Raw genomic sequence first — 23494 nt, 5'->3', positions numbered from 1 at the left:
CTAGATTGAAAATAATATGAATGACTGAATTAAGCTTTTGAGTGGTTGATGGTGCTGGCCCTGGAAAGATACTGTCGCCGGTACCGTTGTGACTAGTCATATAGTTTTTATTTACAAGTTGTAACCCTTCTTCCTCCTTAATTGGAAGAGGGGTTGCGTCCCCGACTCACTCTGGGCGCGAAGGGAAAAAATAAATATTAAAACCAGGCATAAAAAGCTAAACAATATAAATTCCCCACACCACTGCCCAGGGGTCAGGCCAAAAACTTCAAAGGATATAATAGCAGAGTAACCATTAAACAAACAAGAGGCAAGACTTTGGACGTATGTTATTAAAAAATAGAAATTTGCAAAAATAAATTACAAGTAAAAATGTGGCCCTGCCGGCCACAAAGGGTCACGTGGGGGGGCATGGTGTTGATGGGTTGCGATGTCGTGAAGTACTGCGGGTGTGCCGTGCATGCAATACCGGCCGTGTGACATGGGACTTGTGTGTGTTGGCTCGCGTGTGCACTATAGTTCACTGTTATCGCAAGTGAAGGTGTTATCCTTTGGCCGGAATGAGATTGTTTCTGTGCGATTCAAAACGACTGTGCCGTACAATGTCAAACAGATGACTTCTGTGTAGAACAAACGACCCACATTAGCAAAAACAGTAACGTCACAGGAAGTCATAAAATTTAAAGTTTTTATTGGGAAGTGTCCACTGAAATCAGTAGATAAACCATCCCTGTATATAGGATTTAGCTTTTGAACATAATAATCTGTGTTTTTCTTCTGATGAAGATATTTTTCGTATTATATTTGCTCTTGTTAAAATGTCCTCAATTTGTGAATTCATGAAATTAAAAAAAAATTCTAAGAAAATTTTATTGAAAAGACCTATCTTGAAATTTGTTCATCTCGTAATCGTAGACTCGGTGAACATGAGACAACTTGAAATGCGAGATGACATCAAATGTAAGACACGCTCGAATATAAAGAAAGGTGACCTCAACTATAAGATGCCTTAAATTAAATATTATAAATTTAAGATAACTTAATTAATATTCAGTGACTTCATAATCAGTTTAAATTATGCCTTGGACAAGTTTTGGTTTTAGTCTTCCAATATTTTATGATTTTTAAAGATTGTATTATAAACAGCACGGCTGTTTGATTAGCAAGATTACATTAATTATTTAAGTGTTCAATGAGTTTGCAGAGTTAAATAAGGGGTGTGTGGTGTGTGTGTGTGTGTGTTTTTTTATATTTTTTTTAATTTTATTTTACATAACCATTGTAAGGTATCGGTCACAAATGTCAAATGACATTTTGTATGCCTTTCAGAAACAAGTGGACGAAGATATGTACCCTGAAGTATACCGGAAGTCATCGGACCGCATCAAAGGCTCGAATGTAGACACGCCAGAACCTTTCTGCATAGGTAGGGACAAAATTTTGTGATGAATTTGTTATTAAACCTAGATAACAAATTAAACTAGGTATCTTTATCTTTACACACCACATATCACTGAAATGTTAACACCAAAAACGAAGGTAAAAATATAAAATACAGCAAAAGTTTTAAACACAGTAACTCATATCTCTACAGTTTTTATATTCTTAAACACCCTGAATGTTATAAATAATGTGTTTCTGTAATTATCTTTGGATTGTGGTATATGATATAGTATATTAGAAAATATTACTCATTGTATTTTCTATTGTAGTTCTCCTCCTATTATACATGGTTTGGGTATTTATTTGAATTTTTTTTTTTTTTTTTTTTCAGATAAATATTTTATCGGGGAATGTCATTTTAGACATTTATAATAAAACTTTTTATGATAGTTAACTTTTTTTTTGTAGCCAGGAATGTATAGTACTGTATTTACCATAGTTTTGGTCGCACATTTTATTCTGATTTTTAGTTTTAAAAATTTTTTGTGATTCTTATGCAAATTTATAACTTTGGGTAAAAAAATGTAATTAAAAGAAACTGACTAAGGGTGTTAGTTTTTCTGGAAGAGGAAATGTTTTTAAAAAATACAACTGCCAGGAAGGGATACGCAGGTGTCTTTTTGTTATTCAGAGGGGCGGTAAACCAGTGGGGGAGAGGCTTTCACTCCCTTTTACAGTAAAAAATATAGCACAGGAAGCAGACAAAAAGAGGGTTAAAACCAGAGCGGTATATCGTAAGCATAATTATTTTCAAGTGGTTATCTATGCATCTGTGCGTAAACAACAGATTATTTACCAAACAAATACAGCATGATGTACTCTGTCTCAATGAACGTGCTTTTAATTTATATTATATATTTTATATTTAATATTAAAAGTGTGGTATTCACCAAAAAAATTTTAGAAAATGTGTTTCTGCTATTTCTTTGTGAAGTGTGGTCAGTTACTATAAATATATTGGTTCTTGTACCAGGTATTGGGTGGTGGTATTCGGGTATCGGTATCAGGAAAGGGGTCATCGGAACGATTCCAAAACTTGAATACATGTAAGCGAAACGGAACTGTGCGTGAAACTGTAAAACGTTGAATATTGGTTCTTGTACCAGGTATGGGGTGATGGTATTCAGGTATCTGTATCAGGAAAGGGGTCATCGGAACGATTCCAGAACTTGAATTTTACGCAAGCGAAACGGAACTGTGCGTGAAACGGGTAAAACGGTGAATGCGCAGGCTACATCAGCACCATGTACACGCTGAGCGACGAGTCCCTCGTCCCGGTGCAGAAGGTGTACCTGAAGGTGAACAAGATGTACCGGCCGGAGAACACCTGCAAGGGCGCGTCGTTCTGCCAGCAGGCCGACCTCAACCTGCTATTCTGGAGCGACGAAGGTAACGTCCTTACCCCGTCGTCTCCCGGCAGCGTGAGCGGCCAGGACTGGTGGCCTGTGCGCAGCTTCGCGACTGAGCAGATCAATCGAAGCTCTTTTCATTTTCAATTCGACTTGGCCGAGAAACTTGCTTTTTGTTTCATTTGAAGTTTCGGTTGTGGTGTTAAGCTTCACGTTTGTTGCAAAGTGTGAAAACGTTGGAAGCCTAAGATTCACCCATGAAAATACAGGATTTTTAATTTTTAATTTCTGTGTGTTTTTTGTGTGTGTGTTTTATTGTGTGTGTGTTTTATTGTGTGTGTGTTTTATTGTGTGTATATACAAATATCAGGACACTTGCAGTCCTCGCTGACCATGCCGGTCATAGTTAATTCCCCCCCCCCCCCTTTTCTCTCTCTCTCCCACCCATCCCTTTTCCAAGTTGGGAGTGTTGTCTATGTTCTGTTCTCATCTCATCGTAAGGGACAATATTTTACTGTGAATTTCGAATAAACTGAAATAACACCAAAAAGCATCTTGGCACAACATGCAACACTCAAAGTGCAAGTTAATACATCACTCAGCACCGACATGAAACTGAAATCACGAAATAAATAAGCATTTAAAACTAAACTTTGCTCGTGTCCTGAGTCGTCTGGTCCGCGCCGTCGGCGATGCGATGCAACGGGAAGTGGTGGGCGGTTGTCCTTCTTGCAGAGATGGTGGTGAGCCTGGACAAGGTGGTGGGCCGGTGCCACCTGGTGTACCTGGACAACCTGTCGCTGCCCGTGGGCGAGTGGTCGCAGAAGGGGCCCGACAGGTTCTACTTCTCGGAGGCCTACAACGCCGCCAAGAAGAGCTTCCAGGAGCCCCCTCCGCGGGCCACCAACATCGGCCTGACCCTGGAAGTGAGTTCCGACACCCGACACCTGGGGACACCTGTATTTCGCGATTTCATTTCGTGTCGAGGTATTTCTCAAAACACTGTAGCTTTTTCCAAGAGTCATGGCAAATTGTGATGGTGCAGCAGTACGGTGACCACATTCTCATTGGCCCCCGTCAAGAGCGGGACGACACACCTCTCACCGACCTCAGCCAATAACCACGGGAGAAAAGCTACACTGTTTTGTGAAATACCTTGACACTGAATGTTTTCGCGAAATACAGGTGTCCCTACCGATACCCTATATCAGCTGAAAACAAGGTATCGGGCACAGGTATCGGAGGTATCCAGAAAATATATACATACTCAGAATTTTCAATTTATTTTGAAGGGGAAAATTTCTTTAGCCGCGTTGAGCGATTTTTGGTAGGGGCAAAACATAGGGTTCACGTCGCCGGCATGCTAGTGATATAATACCAGAGTTCATTTTCTTACGTACATTTGACGTAGAAATGGTCATATTACACATTTAAAAACAAAGTTTTAAGTTTTCACTTCTGTTGGCAATCCCCATGACTGCCTTTGAGATTTTTTTAAAATACTTGGTATTCTTGTGTGTCGTAATTTTAATAATATTTTTTATCATAAATTGAATTATTTTAACTACCTTTTTAAAAGCAAATTATAAATATCAATAACTGTTTTAACTTCAAGTAAGTAGGAATATTGATGTTTGCCTAATGTATAAATGATGCACAATTTTCAATATACTTAATAAAGATCGCAAAAAAAAAATTGCCGTTTCTGGATTTTTTTGGTTACATGAGGAGAGGGTAACCACATCGGCCACAGTGTTTACAGAAAGCCAACCCACAGACAGGTATCCACAGGCGAGTTCATGCGAGACTTCAACTTTGGTCAACAAGGCTAGAGCCATTTGCGAAGAAGACAGTATTGGGGAAGAAATTAAACATCGTAACAAGTGTTCTTCAAGCAAATGATTATTCAAAATCATAGATTAGGAAAGCCATGAAACCAAATCAACAGCAAAAGAAAGAGCACCTTCCTAATAAAGCATTCATTCCTTACATCAAAGGAATTTTATGCCAAGTGGCAAGAATTTTGAGAAAGCATGAAAAACATGCAATTCTCATAATTATAAACAAGATTGAGGGGTCTCTGACATCTGGGAAAGATAAAGCTCCAACCGAAAACCTAGCTGGTGTGTACAGGATTTCATTTGTGGCAAAGTGTTTATATAGTACAAACTGGTAGACAAATAAACACAAGGGTTAAAGAAAATATCAGCAACACTAAACATGAAAACCCACGAACAGCTATAGCAGAACACACCTTGGGAACCATACACAGCATTGATTTTGACCAGTTCCACACCATAACCAACATCCGACAACACAAGAAAAGATATATTTGAGAATCAATAGAAATAATTAAAACACCCAGCAAACATGAATATAGCAGATGGCTACAAATTAAGCAGAATATGGGATCCACTCTTCAGAAAACCTCGAAACCTAGCTCTGCACCTCGACCAATCACGGAGGCCCAGCTCCGATTGGCCAAACCAACAGGCCGACCAGATAAAAGGTAGGCTGTAACTGGCCCACAGCTGCAGTCAATTGAGAAACACTCCTCTCAGATGAGAGTATTAAAAGGCGGGAGAACTTGTAATAACCTCAGTAGGTAGTAGGCTTTTGCAATGTCTTTTTATTATTATTATTATTGTTATTATTATTATTCAAATGAGTTTTGAATTTATTTTAAAATTATTCTTGAAAACCAAATATTTTTCAAACATTCAGTTGAACAACTTCATAATACAGTAAAATAAAAAACGAGTAGTGTAACACACAAACTGGAAAATTATTTTCCTAAACCAGTAAAATTTTATGTTAAAAATTTTTTTCTACCCAACTTACAATTTTACTAATTACATAAAAATAAATTATTTTTTAATCATAATCACAAGTTATCTGTGACATAAATGTTGCAGAGCACAAATCAGATTTCATTATGGTTTAGGTTCATGGTACTATGTTACAGGCAGCTATGACAGCTAATAAATCTTTAAAACTTGGGCTGGCTATTATAGTATCTATTGGACTATTGGTAATGAACTAATGCATGGTTTAAAAAAAAATGGTTTGATTTAAAATCTTGAATCAAATAATAATTTATTAATTCAAATTTAAAACTTTTTAATACTTGTAGACCACTAGTTTTAGCTTAAATTTTAAGTTCTGTCCATATATACAAGCATTTACATATTTAATCTTGTGTGCTTCTGTATGATTTATTACCTATCTTCTTTTGGGTCATAAATGTGCTTGTATTGTGTCATATTTACCAGGGGAGAAATGTCTTAGATGTTTGTTAAATTGCTAGTTTCTTTAAAACATATAAGTTAATGTTGATGTACGTACTTATAACACCAATGTTTAAAAAGTAAGGTTGATTTTATATTTTGTTACATTATCAGGAAGTAAAATTTCAGGAGAAATTTTTAGATTATATGCAGTAACCATTTGCTTATTGTTTTGTGTTCCAGAGCAAAGGTAAAGGCAAAGGAAAAGGAAAAGGCAAGCTGCGAGAGAAAGAGAGGAAAGTTGACATAGAAGTACCCGATTGGCCGATACCGAAGAAGCTGAGGTGTCTGGACGTTTTCGCGGGCTGCGGAGGTAATGTCGTTTTCTTCAGTGCTTACTTTCGTGTAGCAGCCATGCATTTCCACTTTCACTCGTTACTTGATATCTGCGGGCATAGGCTACACCCTGTAAAGAATTATAATTATGTTGGTAGTTATGTGAAGATATATGTAGCTGAAAAGTTGTGAGCAGTGATTTGTCGAAATGGCTAATAAAGATGTTTGTAGTTAAAGCGTGTATTTTAATAATAGGCTTAGACAATGAATCATGATCACAATATACTGCAATAACTAGTATCATTATAATGCCTATTAAATATTGAGTTATTACACACCCTGCCTCATAAAAAAGTGCACTGTTTCAAGACAGATTCATGACAGACATGAGCTGTCATTCCACATCAATTATTCCATTAAAATAAGTCAAAAGTTCAGTTGAATGACATTATAAAGGTTTTATAACTTTCTAAAAGCATACATATTCCATTGATGGTTTGATCCACTTCCTCACACACTTAAAAAAAAGGACCATTTCTATATATGTTTCTCATTTGTTTGTGCTTGGAGCGTGGACATGTCACAGTATATTTTTTTTTTCGTTTGTTGGTTGGATGCGGACGAAAGCTTTCTCCTAGCTTGTGTGTGTCCGACAAAAAGGCAGTAAAAAATTAAAGATGTCCGCCTGGACACAAGTTGGTGCCGGGCGCTGCTAAGAGTTCACCAATTTTCGAGTGGATTCTTTAACTTCCGTGGTCACGGGAACACTGTGATTACTGGCGGGCGTGCCACGAAGTCGGCACCACTGCTTGTCGTAGACCCTTGTCGGCCAAGTGTGTCGGCTCGCTGTCTCACTGTCTGGGGTGCGTCCCCCTCCTCCTCGCAGGTCTGTCGGAGGGCCTGCACCAGAGCGGCGTCGCGGAGACGCTGTGGGCCATCGAGAAGGAGGAGCCGGCGGCTCACGCGTTCCGCCTCAACAACCCGGGCTGCGAGGTCTTCACTGACGACTGCAACGTCCTGCTGAAGCTGGTCATGGCGGTGAGCATCGTAGTCTTGCAGTCGCTGAGTTGCACATGACAGGCCTTCCACGCGGTTGGTCATCGAACCTAGCGTCTGCTCGACGCGTAGGTCCATAAGGTTTATGAAAGGCGACGGGAGGGCGAGATGCAAGTGCTATCTCTGTCTTTCTCTCTTTTTCTCTCGCTTTCTCTCTGTGTGGGTTTTTTTTTTTTTTTTTTTTTTTTTTCCTGTTTGGTTGCATCTCTCAAAAAAAAATTTCAAGATCTACTATATTATGTTCAAGTGAAACAGTCCTATCACAGAAGGAATACTTATTATTTTATATAATATCATGTGGTTAGGTGGAGGTTTTTTATTAATTTTAACGTAACCAACGTTGTCAGCCATATTTTTTTTTTATTATAGTAGTAACATTTCTTGAAAATTCAGAGGGAAAAATTGTAAAAATTCTGGAATTTCGGTTTTGCCTAAGAGAGTGACAAATGTTCGGTGTGCGCTCGTTGCAATTTGCCCCGGCCCCTGTCCCGGGTTGCAGGGGGAGACGAGCAACGAGCGGGGCCAGAAGCTGCCGCAGAAGGGCCAGGTGGAGCTGCTGTGCGGCGGCCCGCCCTGCCAGGGGTTCAGCGGGATGAACCGCTTCAACTCCCGCCAGTACTCCCTGTTCAAGGTGCGTCCGTCGTCCCCTCGCCCCTCTGCCTGGCGCTGCTGTTCCGTGAGCGAGGCGATGAGCAAGTTCACGAGTTGGTTAGCTTTGTGTTTGTGGTATGATGGTCCCTATAAAATAATCTGTTTTTTACCCCTTGATTTTTTATTGGCTTAAAGATGTAAACAAGAATGTAGATTTTGAGACACGTAGACAACATTAAGTAGCTTGGCCTTTAGAACTCCTCAAAACATATCTCCACATCCAACATCACAGACAGATCGCCCCTGATTGGCGAAACAGCCCCAGCCAAACCAGAAGGAAAGGAATGGCTCTGATTGGCCCCACGGCTGCAGCCAATCAGGAAGCACCTTCCCCTCGGGCGAGAGTGTGTGAAGGCAGGATAACTGGTGAGAACCTCAGTAGGTAAACTGCCCCCTGATGATGGCGACTGCAGTGTCGACCGAAACGTCGGTGAATTATTCGCCAAGGACGCGGCTGCAACCCAAGCCAAGCCTCTTCAGACAATGGCCGTGAAAGCCTGCGAACATTATTGAGGCATCTCATTGGTTACCAATATCGGCACTGTAATTACTGCATCTAATAGTGTCTTTGATGAAATATAATAATAGGATTTTCTTATTTCTTTCAGTAGTCTTGAGAAATTTCAAATTTTTGATTAGGGAAAATTTTGGGAAATTGTGTTACAGATTTGAGATTTGTGTGGATACAGTGATTTGCATTTAAACTTCTGTGTCACGTCTAGGAGATGGTGGAAAAACCTCGCACGAATGAGAGGGTTTCATTGACATGGTTCTTGCCAGTGAGGGTTTCGCTCTTGCGAATTCTTGATTGCTTCTGTGGAAACTCTGGAACGTGGGTCCCCGACGTTCTGATGCATGATTCTGTCGTGTGGTTCCAGAACTCGCTGATCGTGTCGTACCTGTCGTACTGCGACTACTACCGGCCCAGGTTCTTCATCCTGGAGAACGTGCGGAACTTTGTGTCGTTCAAGCGCAGCATGGTGCTGAAGCTGACCCTGCGCTGCCTGGTGAAGATGGGCTATCAGTGCACGTTCGGCGTGCTGCAGGCGGGCAGCTACGGCGTGCCCCAGACACGGCGCCGGTACGACTTGACGGCTTGTCAACATTCTCACCGTTCTGTTTTCATGCCAATTTCGTTTTCAAAACAGGAGATACCAATGATATTGGTACGTGCCCAGTGGCGTAGCCAGGGTTTGTGTATGGGGGGTATTAAGAAGCATGCCGCTCCGTATTAAAAAGGGGGGGGGGGGGTCTGGGGGTCCTCCCCCGGGAAAATTTGAATTTAAGGTGTAAAATAGTGCTATTTGAGCAGTTTTTGGCACTTAAATTTAAATGTTGTAATGGTAAAATTTTATTAATTTTAATATGAAATTTGTTTGATGATGAATAAGAAATTAATTAAAGATTTTCTGCTAGGGGGGGGGGGGGGGGGTTTGAACCCCTAAAAAAAAACCCCCCTGGCTATGCCCCTGACCATGCCACTGGTTCAAAATTTTCATCGTTCTATTTTCATGCTAATTTTCGTTTTTAAAAACAGAAGATTTGTGTTGTTATCATTTTTATATTGTATGAATTCTGTTTTAGTCTCATTTTCAGTAAAAAGAATATGTTGTCCCGGTAAATACAGTTAGGTACAATTGAAATCAGGCCGAATAATGGCTTCATTTGGTGAAATGGGGAAAATGGTTTTAATACAATTATTCTTGTAGTACAATACTAGATGAATAACAAGAGAATATTTTAACCAATCGTCAAAGTTTAAAAAAAAAAAAAAAAAACTCTGAACATGATCTATGATACTGATTTCTCCAAAAAAAAAGTGTCATTTTTGACTGAAACACTTATGCACAGTTTTAATTTAATGATTTGTAAGTTAAGCATGGCTTACTTTTAAGGATCAAACAAAATAAATCTGTTAAGTATTTCTGTACTATTTAAAAAAAAATGCTCTCAGGTTGTAATGTGAAAATCACGGGCCTGGCAGGATTGGCGTGAACCAAGTTGGTGATGTGCGAATAAGCACTTTAAAAATTTTTTTGAAAAAATTACGAAGTGATTATCCGGACGGTAATATCGGTTTCACTGCCAGTAAAGGATGGTTTTGGAAGTTTCAATTATGTAATTTTTTGAAGACTTGCACGGTGATTTATTTACAAAAAATAAAAGTATTGAATCGGTTTTGCGTCGGTTAAAGAAATGTACTGGTAGTTAGAATTTTTTATTTATCCCAATCACCCATCACTAGAGACCTGCAAAATTCGCGGTTTCAATGGCCTTCAGGATAGACTGCACATACACTCGGGCAAATAACGCCAGATCATTGGCTGCCGACTTGTAAGTCGTCTCAGCTGGTTTGTCTGTGATTCGATCCTTCTTTGGTTGAGGGTTTATAACAGGTTGAGATTCATCCAGATGAACAGTGAGCCAATAGCAAAATTATCTAAGAGGTATTATGTATTTGAAGTCTAGCCTATCACCGAATGAATCCGCGAATTTGGCAGGTCTCTACCCATCACTACTATTAACACTAGCTTTCACTGTTGTGTGTTGTTGTGTTGTATTGTATTGTATTGTATTGCTCCGCAGGGCCATAATCCTCGCCGCAGCCCCTGGTGAGCAGCTGCCCAACTACCCTGAGCCCCTGCACGTGTTCAGTCCGCGAGCGTGCCAGCTGACCGTCATGGTGGATGACAAGAAGGTAGCAGCCTTGCTCGTCCCACGTCCCTGTCCGTTTCAGTTTAATTATACATACATTAAGTTTAAATGTTAAATGTACACAGAGGTGATGGTTCGAAAACAAATGTTTATGGCTAGATTCATAATGTAGTCCACATTGCTAATGTTTAGAATTTTCCACCTTTTAAATTATTATTATTATTGTTGTTATTATTATATAAATCGTACTTAAAGTAATTGCTGTTGTTTTTTCTGAAATTCTCATGCTCCGAATATAAGAAATATTTTGATTAGGTGCGTTCATTTTAGTGAAAAGACTTCTTAAAAATCTGACCAAACCATTTCACGCTCAAATAGTGAAAAAAGTACATAGTGCTTGCCCATGAAACATATGTCCATATCCTGCAAGATATGGTGCTAAAAAAAACACCTGGGAACTAAAATTAATTTAATATTGATACGTTGATCTGGTTGCAAATTACAGTAGAACATTTTTAATGCGTGTATAATTGGTAGAGTCCCGATTTTATGGTGTTATTTTTTGATCAATTTCGTTTTAAAAATATGAGATTTCGGTGTCATCGGTTTTATTTTTAGTAAAAGATAAAAACCATCGTTTATTAACAAAACTAAATAAAACCAGCATTTTATAACTTACAAGAAACAGCAATATACAACAATACTCAATACAAAAACGGCCACTCAAAAAGATGAATTTTAAAATGTGTGAAAACTCGATGGCTTGACGCTAGAGTAATGTTTCAGTGTCGCAAAGCACTAGTATACCATCCTTATTGGAACATGCTCTGAGATTTTTTCCGCCTAATCTAGGTTTCACGTCTTTGCATTGTATGTATCTATGGACTCTATGAAGTGAAGAATCAAAACAAAGCACGGACATTGTACATGTAACCTGTATTTCATTTTATAGTGGTCTAGAATGGAATTCAAAACATGCCGAGTTGATTCCAGCCATAATGATGCTACGGAAACCTGAAGTTTATGTTAAATAAATAATAACAGCTACTGAATGTTGCCTATTTTCTTGTTTTGTCGTGTGTTGACATGTTTTTCGGTGTTTTGTCGCACGTTAATGTGTTTTTCGATGTTATTTCGTTTTATCGTGATTCACCATATAATCGGGACTCTAATAATAGGTTGAAAAAAAAATTATAATTTCCAAGGATATATATATATTTTTTTTCCTTTATTGGAAACCTTGTTGGTTGATTGTTCATGTAACTCGCATTCTACGAAGTAGATTCTGTGTTTGTGTCTAGTGCGGCTGAACTTGGATCTATTGTCATTCTTTTTCTCCTCTTGAGGATTTTGAATGTCGGTGAATGTTTATTTATTCATTCACTAATTCATTTTACATTGTCAGGACTTTCCTTGTTATTTCCGTTGTGTTGCTTGCTTGCGTGGAAAGTGACCGTGTGTTGTGTTGCGTCTGTGCAGTACGTGACGAACTGCAAGTGGGTCTCGAACGCGCCGCTCCGGACCATCACGGTGCGAGACGCCATGTCCGACCTCCCCGAGATACGCAACGGCCATCGCAAGGAAGAGATGCTCTACGGTGGAGACCCCCTGGCCCACTTCCAGAGGAAGGTGCGGTTTTTCTTTTCTCCTTCGCTTGTTGTGTTCCGCTGACCAGTTGGCGATTGAGGTGCGAGAGTCGTGCTGACCAAAATGACGGTCCCCTTGTCCTTGGAGACCTGGAAAATTTGTGATCGTGATAAATAGGGCCCCACTTCATGGTAAATAAAATTAACAGATTTTGTCATAAAAATATCTTGATTTCGTCATAAAAATATTCTCATTCCGTCATAAAAAACTGCTCTCTAAAATCATGGAGAAAAATGGAAAAATACAAAACCAATACATAAAAATATAAACCATACTGCAATCATAATCCTTAAATTATACTAGTGATTGTGAGTTCCATAAAAGTAATTTTAACACTATCAAAGTTTAAAAATCATTAAAAGAATAGGCCTAAAAATAACATGTGTTTCCAGAATTGACAATTCAGTCTCCTAAAGTATTTGGAATTTCTTATCTCCGCTGGGTTTAATGAAACGAGGAAGTTAAAGAGCATAGAATAAAAGTATTTTCGGAATTTTTAAAATTACAACTATGAAAATTAAAAATTTGATATCTCCTTAAGTATTCAGAATTTCTTATCTCCGCCGGGTTTAATGAAAAGAGGAAGTGAAAAAGCATATAATAAAAGTATTTTCGGATTTTGAACATTTTTTTTCGCAAATACAGCTAAACTACATATTTACCGCCTTCACTTTCAAATTCGAATGCACGATCGAAAACAGTCACTACTTCAGGCATTTTGAGCATACAAGGCTTACATTTACACAAAATCTCTTTCATACGAAAGCGTCACGATCTATGTAAACAATAACATAGACACATTTGCCTTTGTTCTTATTCTCCTCGTGACATGGCCGTAGTAGTAATCTGTGCAGCCAGAGATTAACTCACACGTTTTACAAAACGTTTTTCGCAGGCGGTAATTTCATTTTAAGGTATCGATTCTCATATTAAATAAACCATAAATGGGACCGAGTTGTATGGATATGTTAAACTGATGAAATACAGGAAGAAAACTATGATTTTAAGCGTAAACGTGATAGCGAAGTATACAACTCGATTCTTGAATCAATACTTTCGAACTCAAAACGTCTCGCAAAAGTCGTATTTATACAGTTGCTACCGAAGCCATTATGTTTGTTTTGATACATGTACGAAGACGAAAAGTGGTTAATAAAGTAGTCTTTAGGTGGGAAATTTGTGTTTAGGAATCTGTACTGATTTTAAAATGTTGTCTATGTTGTTATTAATTTAATTGACCTTTCCAGTCAAAAAATCGTGTACAAGTAAGCAGATTTCGAGTTAATTTCGCGAAAAGGTTTTTTTTGTGTGTAATTTCGTGTTTTAATTAAAATTGCTAACATTTCGCGTTATTTCGCTTTGTTTCGCGGTTCTCGAAAATTTCAGTGCCCTAGTGATAAACCTTGTAAAAATAATGTGATTTCTGGTGCTTTTGAACTTGATGTGTAATTTTCTGATTTTTTTTTTTTTTTATCTTTTACACAAAATCCTATGAAAAAAGGCTCTCATTTTACGAATGTTAACCATTTCCTGTCTTTCTCGGCAAAAAGCATCTTAAAAACGGTTTATTGTAGAGAAAAACGTGTGGAATAAAACATGTGACCTTGTGCCACTTTTGTCTTCCTCCTGAACGTAAGACATTTATGAAGTAGAATTTCTGTAAAGTTATTTTAAAGCGATAGGTAATGATTTTTTTAAATTTAATATTATAAGTCATTACACAAAAAAAAAGCACATAAATTAAAATATCTTCACTTTTTGTTGAGAATTGCATAAGAAAATATTCATATTTAATGCACACATGCAGTGTGATTCTTAAAAGACTAAATCAATCACACAACGATAAACAGCAACGGATTTGGTCTCTTGTATGTGCCTACAGTATGGCAGCAATGAGTCCGGTTGGTTCTTGCCGTGATAATAATTTAAATTTGTCACTGTGACATATAGGTAACTACAGTCATAGTATCTGCAAATAACCCAGTGAACACATTTTTTTTTATTCAGAGCTGCTTCAGTATCTTTTGATAAAAATTTTCTGATGACGTCATTATACCAATAAGCATGAAAGCGAAATAAAAAAAAAAATTGTACGAGAAGATCCGCTTTTCCCATTAGGGAATGTGCTGATTTCTACGTCGCAACGTTAAAACCTAAACCACCTACAAATTTAAAAGTGCCATGACTTTCTGCACCGTTACATTTTATTTGAAGAATTTTTTTTTTTGTGGATTTCGTAACCAGTCCTTCAGTTTCGTGATTTTTGCAACCTGTAGATACCCTGGCAATGTGTTACGTCTGGGAGGTAAATTAGATTTGTACACTTGTACGCAGAACTGTCAAACTGCGAAGTCTTTCCGTAATGCTCATAAAAAAAAGGCCGATGGTGTTGCAAGCGGGAACCTGTGTGCTCGGACGTGTGACGTTGTGTGCTGCAGCTGAGGGGCCCCCAGGAGCAGCCCGTGCTGCGCGACCACATCTGCAAGGAGATGGCCCCCCTGGTGGAGGCCCGCATGGCCCACGTGCCCACGGCGTCCGGCTCCGACTGGCGCGACCTGCCCAACGCCGTGGTCCGCCTCTCCGACGGCTCGCTCACCAGCAAGCTGTGAGTGTCCGCCACTCTCTATCTCTGTCTCTATCTTCCTCTTTCTCTCCCTGTCTCTCCCTCTCTCTCCCTCTCTCTCTGTCTATCACTCTCTCTCTTACTTTCTCTATCGCACTCTCTGTCTTTTTCTATCCCTCTCTCTCTTTCTCTCTCTGCCTTTCTCTGTCTCTCTTTCTATCTCTCTTCTCTCTGTCTTTCTCTTTCTCTCTCTCTTACTTCCTTTCTCTTTCTCTCCCTTTTCACTCTCTCTGTCTCTCTTTTTCTTCCTGTCTCTTTCTCTCTCTCTTTCTCTGTCTTTCTCTCTCTCTCTCTCTCCCCCCCCCCCCCTCCCCCCTTCCTTGCACTAGCCTCGAGCCACCGCGGACAGGGCTCATCGGTACAGACGAGAGATTATGTTTGTGTTGTTAGCCCAGTTTTGTTTTTAAAGCAGAAAAATATGCTGTTAATTTTACAAAACCTGTTTTGTAATACGATTGCTGGATAAAACACACTATATATTAAAAACCAACACAGGAGATTTATACATAATATACTCAAATGACACACTGCTGATATGAATTTAATTTTTTTTTTTCTACCCTGAGTGAAAAACTTTCATACGGGTCACAATATAAACTGAAAATCTGCATAAAATGTGCATTCGTATGGGTGTATATACTTTTTTTTTTGTATGAAAATTTAAAGTTAACGTGTAATTATTTTTTTAAAATGGTATTGCAAAAGAATGTGTGTGAAACCGTATTTTGATTTTAAGTTCAGATTGTTTTAGTCCCTTTAATATTGGGTGAATGCATTAGTTACACAGCACAATCTTGTAGGCTGTGTATCTTTACTTATCTCTTGCTAACCACATACAACACACACTGTCATGGCGACATACCGCCTCCAGTTGTTACCCACTGCACAAGGTTGTAGATGGTGTCTACAACACAGATACCGTGACTGAGCGTGTGCGAGGGTGAGACCGACAGCGTGGCGTGTGGTCGCTGTGCAGGATGTACACCTACCACGACAAGAAGAACGGCCGGTCACGCACGGGCGCCCTGCGCGGGGTGTGCGCGTGCGCGGCGGGCCGGGCCTGCAACCCGGCCGACAAGCAGAACAGCACGCTGATCCCCTGGTGCCTGCCCCACACGGGCAACCGCCACAACCACTGGGCGGGGCTGTACGGCCGGCTCGAGTGGGACGGCTTCTTCAGCACCACGGTGACCAACCCGGAGCCCATGGGCAAGCAGGGCCGCGTGCTGCACCCCGAGCAGACGCGCGTCGTCAGCGTGCGGGAGTGCGCGCGCTCCCAGGGCTTCCCCGACGCCTACCGCTTCTTCGGCTCCGTCCTCGACAAGCACCGCCAGGTGGGCCTTCTTCCTCCTCCTCCTGCTCCTGTTACTCATCTTTCTCTTCCTCTTTCTGCTCTTTTCCTCTCGTCCGCCTGCGTTTCATCTCTTCATTCCTCCTCCTCCTGCTCCTGTTACTGCTCTTTTCCTCCTCCTCTTTCTGCTCTTTTCCTCTCGTCCGTCTGGGTTCCGTCTCTTTATTCCTCCTCCTCCTGCTCCTGTTACTCATCTTTTCCTCTCTTTCATTTGGAATCTGAAACCAGTGGCGTAGCCAGGATTTGTGTATGGGGGGTGTTAAGAAGCATGCGCCCCCCCTTCCCCTCCGTATTAAAGTGGGGGGTCCGGGGGTCCTCCCCCGGGAAAATTTGGAATTTAAGGTGTGAAATAGTGCTATTTTAGCAGTTTTCGGTACTTAAATTTAAATATTGTAATGGTAAAGATTTTATTAATTTTAATATGAAATTTGTTTGAGTGATTAATAAGAAATTAATTAAAGATTTGTATATTTTGTATATTTTTACATGTACATATTTTCTTAGAATTGCAATTTCTGTTTCATCATCAATATACACAGCAAGTAAGCAGCTTGCACTGTGTTACATGATGTTAGATCGATTGTAGCGATCAGTTTTAATATAATGGTCATCGTAATGGAGTGTCCCCCAGGTTTTTTTGTGCTGTTGTGGCCCGTGATTGTTAGCATATATCAATTATTACCACTTCCTGGCATGTTGTGTGACAAAATGAATACAAATACAATTTTGTTTCCGATTTCGAAATTACAAATGTGTCGTGTTTTGAATTGTTCGTGTTTAATTATTCCATTACTGTTTAGCGAGACAATAGGAAAAAAAAAAATTTACTACTTGTTGCATCGTCAAAATTTTGCTTATTGTTCATGGAGGTTATACCATTTGGTTCAAGCATTACCTTTGGCTAAATCATATTCAGTTACCAATATTTATGCCTTAATGTAATGGAAAGAGGTTGAAACTAGGGGTGTGCGGGAATAGGTTTTTGTACTGCGGGAAATTTTCGGGAAAAATAAATTATTCCCGCGGGAAACGGAACGGGATTGGGAAAATTAAAAAAAAAAAAAAAAAAAAAAAAAAAAAAAAAAAAAAATTAATTATAAAATGAGAAGATGGCTATTTGGCCATTCAAACGTTTCTTGCAAAGTTAGTTGTTTATTTGCTGCTATTTCTTTTGTCTGCTTCACTTGCCCTTTTTTCAGCGGCGACTTCATATTTTTTAGCATCCTCAAATTCTTTTTTTATAGAGGGATGTTTATTGAGATGTCTTAGTAATCCAGATGTGCTACCATGCTCACATCTCAAAATTATTTCACACGAGACACACTTTGCCAGGGATTTACTGTCTGTCAGACGTTCAAAATACTTCCAAATACTTTTAGGTTTACAAGTAACAAGTTGATCGGTTGCGACCTCCATTATTTGTAGGCTGCTAGTTTGTTTTAATATACAACGGCATCGAAAATAGGAACATATACTTTGCACAAGCCTTAATAATGTAACGTCAGCCAACAAAGCCCGCCAAACTAAACAGTAAACAACTATTTTTTTCTCCCAAAGCAAAATCATAGATGTTTAGATACTCGTGAGCAGTGGTGTAAAACTACGTGATTTCATATTTTTCAAAGGGCCAATACAGTTCTCTACATCGCCACTGCTATCAAGTAATGAGAACGGTTACGCTTCGTTATGTAACGCAAGTCTAGTATTTCTTATATCTTTGGCGAAAAGGTTGGCTTGCGCATGTGTTTTGTTTGTGTCTAAGGACACACAGTGGTTTTAGGTTAAATATTCTATGGTGATGGCAATAACGTTATATAACTGACTATTCACGTATCTTGCAAATTTTTACCCTTGAAGAAATATATTTATGAACGCATACAATATTTAAGGTACTCCATGTACGTTTTTTATATTCCAATTAGATATGTGTAAACGATTATCATAATTCACTGCACACTACAGCTGTCGCTACGATTGGCATATGTTTAAAAGATGTTTTGCGTTTAAATAGTACGGAAACCCTTCAAAAATGTACGAATCCATAAAAAATATTGTTGTAAAAACAGTTTGAATTGATAGAAAACATTTTCACATGATTAGTAAACATTTGTAAATTTTTAAACAATTTCCCGAAAAATTCGGGAGTAATAAAATTCCCGCCCGGCATTTCGGGAAGCCTATTTTCCCGACTTTTTTCCAGAAGCATCGGGATCCCGCACACCCCTAGTTGAAACCCAATTTCTCAAATCCAAATCTTGAATCAGAATCTCAAAAAGTTCAGTGAATCTTCCTTTGGAGTTAGAATTCTGTCTGAAAGTTTCAAATAAATTACGAAACTAGTGTAAATAAAAAAAAAAATAACTATGGTGTTGAAACAATTAAAGGTTTGTTTTACAAACTAATTTTCCAGAATCAATATTTTTACTGAGATAATTTCATATTAACAGTACAAAATATATTTGGAGAACAGTAATTCGAATTCAGAGTTGTCAGTGTTAAGTTTTTGAATTTGTTTCATTTCCACCAATATTTTTCATAGGATACTAAATATTTGATGGTATTTGAGGATTGTATTGGCTCATCGCTGCTTATTGTGCTTAGGGGTCGTCCATTAATCACGTGATGTTTTTTTTAGCAAATTTTTAACCCCCCCCTAGTGATTTGTGGTGAGGTTTTAGACTACCCCCCTCCCTCCCTCAATAAATCACGTGTATTCTTTTGGTACAAAATATTTTTAAAAATTTCAGAATATTATCTTTAAATATAGATATAATCTCATTTAATACTGATAAAAATGTCCAGACACACATTAAGGTTGCAGGTTTATTCTCACTGGCATAAAAATAATAAAGGAAAGGCTTATATGTGATTTACGCATGTATTCGGTGCCAAAATCACAGTCTTACTGGCGACTGGCAAGCCGAGCCGGGTGGTTCATGTTGCGGCGGGCGGGGATATTGTTGCCTGGCTACGGCGAGTCAAGGTCACGCGTCGCTTTTCGGTTTAGTAGAAATCGGGCGAAAAAATAAATACACTTGATATCTCTCTACAACCCCCCCCCCCCCCCCCCCCCTTCACCCAATTGTGATTTTTCCCGACAACCCCCCCCCCTCCCCCCCTTTTCGAGCCTCACGTGATTAATGGACGATCCCTTAGTTCTGGCAGCTGAAAATATGTAGATAAACTTTTGGTTCATAGTTTAAAAAGAAAAAATAGAGAGGTTTTTATTGTTCAGACTAAGTTGAAGCTCCATTTTTGTTTTCTTGTTTTCAGATTGGCAATGCGGTCCCACCGCCCATGGGTGCTGCGATAGGATACGAGATTCTAAAATGTGTCAGCGCTGTCGAAGAGGAAGAGAAATGACAGTGCTGGTGGCAGTTACTTGGGAGTACACTACAACGAGAGTTTACTGTAACAGCACTGATTGTCCAAAACTGTCGGCACCCACTCGCCCAAGACTTTTGTTGGGTTGTTAACGACTTCGCAGAAGATCAACTTTGATTGTACTATTTTTATAAGTGAAAATGGTGATGTTTGTATATTATGTTGTAATAATGGAGGTGTTATTTTTAAATGTTTGTCAGTTGTGTAGTGTTTGTGATTCAATAAAATTTTGTCAGTACACCAAATCACACCAAAATTCAAGTTAATACACCACAAAGCACAGAAATACAATTTAAAACTTGAAAATAATCAGTGTTTCTAATCAAAACTTACCTCTCATAACAAATATTGAATATGTAATCTTTTAAATATTATATTCAATGAAAGTAATTTATATAGCATGACGTTTGTGCCACATTTTATGCAAAAAAAATTTGGAAAAAGTTTTCTTATCGTGCAAATTTTATTAGTTACTCATTATTACATTACGCCATTCTACTTTTTCAAAGCCAAAAATACTTAACAGATTTTATTTGTTCCGAAAAGTTTGACTTTCTTATTACAAATCATTATATTGTAGAAGTGCATTATGTATCAGTAAAAATCACACTATTTTGGAGAAATTAGTATTGTAGAACGTTAAAGTGCCATATTTATTTTAATAAAAAGATTTCGTAAAAGATAAAAACCTGTAACACCCAAATCTCTTGTTTTAAAAATGTAACTGGGCTGGAAAAAAACATAAATTCTCGCTTAATTTGATAACTAGAATGACAATATTCTCAGGGCTACTTGCAGTTATCAGTAAAATCCAAGGGAAACTTTTGCAGGCTAATCAAATGAAGGAACACTTTCAGAAAAATTATGTTGTTTTTTTTTAATTTTTGTAACAGCAGTTTTTTTTAATAGTTTTTCCACAAAAGTAGTGGTAAAATTTATATGCTGCATTTTTATTATAAAATAATTTAAATAGATTGGTCTCAAACATATTCATATTCATTGGTTTAAAATACTGTGTGTTTTGTGTATTGAATGTTAGAATATTAATTTTGCTTCAAATGTCTTCCATAGTTGTAACAACCTCAGAGTAATTACAGACTGTACTTTATGTGCCAACGTCCATCAATTTCACTGCCCAAGTTAAATTATTTTGAAGGTGTATATAAAACTGATGATGTAGGTTTGAAAAATAATTGTTTTAGATGATGAGAATATGCCTGTATCCTTCTATCTTTTTTGAGTATTCCTTTTTTTTCAATCAGTGAAAATATGCTTTTGAAATTTAATAATAATTCCAATAATTATAATTTTAAATGTATATTACTATATATATATTTTTTTTTATTTTAATATTTTTATTGTAGAACCTGTACTTAGTTTGTGTGTGTATAAATTTTTTTTTAATATGCCTGAATGTGTATTTGTTTTCTCTGCATACCCCTGCTTTTTAAAACTAGACAATTTTGTCTTAAGAATGCTCATTTATTTACTATTTGTTGGTCAGCAGCACTCTAAATTTGTTCAGTTCTATTAGTTCAAAATGGATTTTTGTCATTTACTGCATTCATCATAAGCGATACTCATTTAAAAATACCTTCAGATTATGCATTTTGTGCCACATTTGTACCGGTATTCGACAGCCGCATGGCCTGCGAACTGAATACGTAGGTAGGGACAAGTTAAAACCAAAATAACACCAAAAAAGAATGTCATAATACATCATACAGCACCAAAATGCATGTTAATACATTATGTATGTTATACATTAAGTAGCATTAAGTAGCATTAAGTAGCATTTCAACAAGTAATTTTAGTGTTTGAAATTTAAGGGCGGTTATCATTTCCGGACAAAATTTGTACCAGAGTGCATGGATCAGAAAAATAAAATTTTATTTGTTTCATTTTGCAACTCTTATTGAATCACTTTCAAAACACAAATGCTCACTAATTTGTTTGTATTGTTCTCTTGATGTATCTGTTTTAGACCAATTCATGAGAGATTATTTTATCGTTAAAATGCAGCACATCAATTTTACTACTATTTTGGTGCAGTGAATATTACAAAACAGTTATAAAAACTAAACCAATGACACCGAAACCCTGTTTTAAAAACAAAATTGGACTAAAAAATAAAACCCAAAAATCTTATCTCTAAGTATTAGTCTGGGAATTTTGTAATTTTGGTCGTGGAAATTTATAGATATTTTATTACATAATTGTGTGAACATCCTTAACATATTGTTGCTTAATTTCAGTTTATAAATATTAGGCTTTTCAATTGCTAAATAAATCAAGTGCAAGTGAGTAAGGTGATAAATATGAAAACAAATATTTTTGCCTTTATCATGGCTGCATGAGGCATTTTGATTTCTGCCCAGTGACAAAATTTTTTTGTAATCCGCCTATCCAAAGAAAGAGACAACCAAACGTCTAAAGGTTACGTGTTTTGAAGTCTATTGTAATTGCAAATAGTAGTTTTGCACATCTTTTAGACTAATGATTTTTTGAGTGACATGTGATTTTATTGATGTAATGATCGATTGATGGAATTTTCCATCACAAACCAAAACAGTATAAAATCAGAGATAAAGGATTTTTTTTTCTCCATTATAAAGGCACATTTTCAACCACACAGCAGCTCCGATAAGTAACGTCTGCTGCTCTGCTATAGGAGAGGAGAGGAATATCTAAAAATAAACAATCGGAGAGAGCAAGAGCGTGTGTGCGAGGCCATGTGGCAATGTTGACTGTTTTTCCTTCCTCTCTTTGTAAAGGTTCTGTGAACTGGCACCCACACACAATTAACATGTGTATCTTGACAGGTTTTCATGATGCAACTGTGCCCAGTCATGGTTTTTCAATGAGATTTCTCATTCTTTCAACTCAACGTACCGTGACAAAACTGCAGCCGTCGCTGGTGTTCATAAGAGCACCTTTCATATTCCTCCAGTCTCGCTGTTAATTGTGTGCTACTGACGAAGAGTAGCTTGCCCTTGTTTCTCTCCGCGGAAAGCTGAGAAAAGGAACACTTCAATTGTATCCGTGGAATTCTAGTGAAGGCAGGTATATGATGCTGTGACCTCATGCAAAGGGTCGACCCTTCTGAGGGTGAATCTTTTTCATCTAGTAATTTTGTATTATTGATGTGTCGTATGTGAACAGTAAGTTCAAATTTTACTGATCTTTGAGTGAACCAAAGCATATGACTCTTTTGGTATGTAAAGAATCGGTTCTTTAAGAGTTGAATTAACTCTAAATCTGAACATGGTTCGGAAGAAAATAAAATTCAGTAGGAAACGAGAGAAGTGATCCGGCCAGTTTGATTTGATCATAAAATGACTTGCTGTATGATGTTAAGAGTCATAGAGTAATCAGTAATCACAGTGTGGGCATGTTCAGCAAATGATAAAGTATAAATTGTTGAATTACAACGTAAAGCATCATGAACTGTGCCGTTGAGCTACATCTTCCACATGCTGTGCGGCTACCTGGTTGCAGATATAACATCAGTGCCGTGTTTCTTATGCGGAAATAAGCTGAGACACTGCCAATACAACTTCACTTGTATGTTATAATATGAAATTTTTATGCCCAAACTTAAATGTGCAACCTATACGCAGTAACGACCATTCTGCTGGTATATACGATACTTGTCATCAGAACTATTGCTTTTCCATTGTATATAAAAACATCAAACACACAATTGTTGTCACCTCAATGAAAATGAGTCGGCAAGCATTGAGGGGTAGAAAGGTTGATGATCGATCCTACC

At 38.0% G+C, this 23494-nt stretch overlaps 1 protein-coding gene across 1 annotated transcript in view; it reads left to right on the top strand.

Annotated features, from left to right (window-relative positions):
• LOC134540301 (DNA (cytosine-5)-methyltransferase PliMCI-like) overlaps positions 1-21149 on the top strand; it is a 40040-nt gene extending 18891 nt beyond the window's left edge. Inside the window, exons 16-27 of the mRNA XM_063382960.1 lie at positions 1330-1426; positions 2674-2832; positions 3528-3718; positions 6263-6392; positions 7242-7393; positions 7911-8042; positions 8941-9143; positions 10649-10760; positions 12197-12346; positions 14803-14969; positions 15964-16321; positions 19612-21149. Coding sequence (XP_063239030.1) covers positions 1330-1426; positions 2674-2832; positions 3528-3718; positions 6263-6392; positions 7242-7393; positions 7911-8042; positions 8941-9143; positions 10649-10760; positions 12197-12346; positions 14803-14969; positions 15964-16321; positions 19612-19701 — 1941 coding nt within the window. The 3' untranslated portion in view covers positions 19702-21149. The remainder of the gene's footprint in view (positions 1-1329; positions 1427-2673; positions 2833-3527; positions 3719-6262; positions 6393-7241; positions 7394-7910; positions 8043-8940; positions 9144-10648; positions 10761-12196; positions 12347-14802; positions 14970-15963; positions 16322-19611) is intronic.
• Positions 21150-23494: the final 2345 nt, after the last annotated feature.

This window comes from Bacillus rossius, chromosome 16, assembly GCF_032445375.1.
Source record: "Bacillus rossius redtenbacheri isolate Brsri chromosome 16, Brsri_v3, whole genome shotgun sequence".
Lineage (NCBI taxonomy): Eukaryota > Metazoa > Arthropoda > Insecta > Phasmatodea > Bacillidae > Bacillus > Bacillus rossius.
This window is presented reverse-complemented; position numbering and strand designations above follow the sequence as displayed.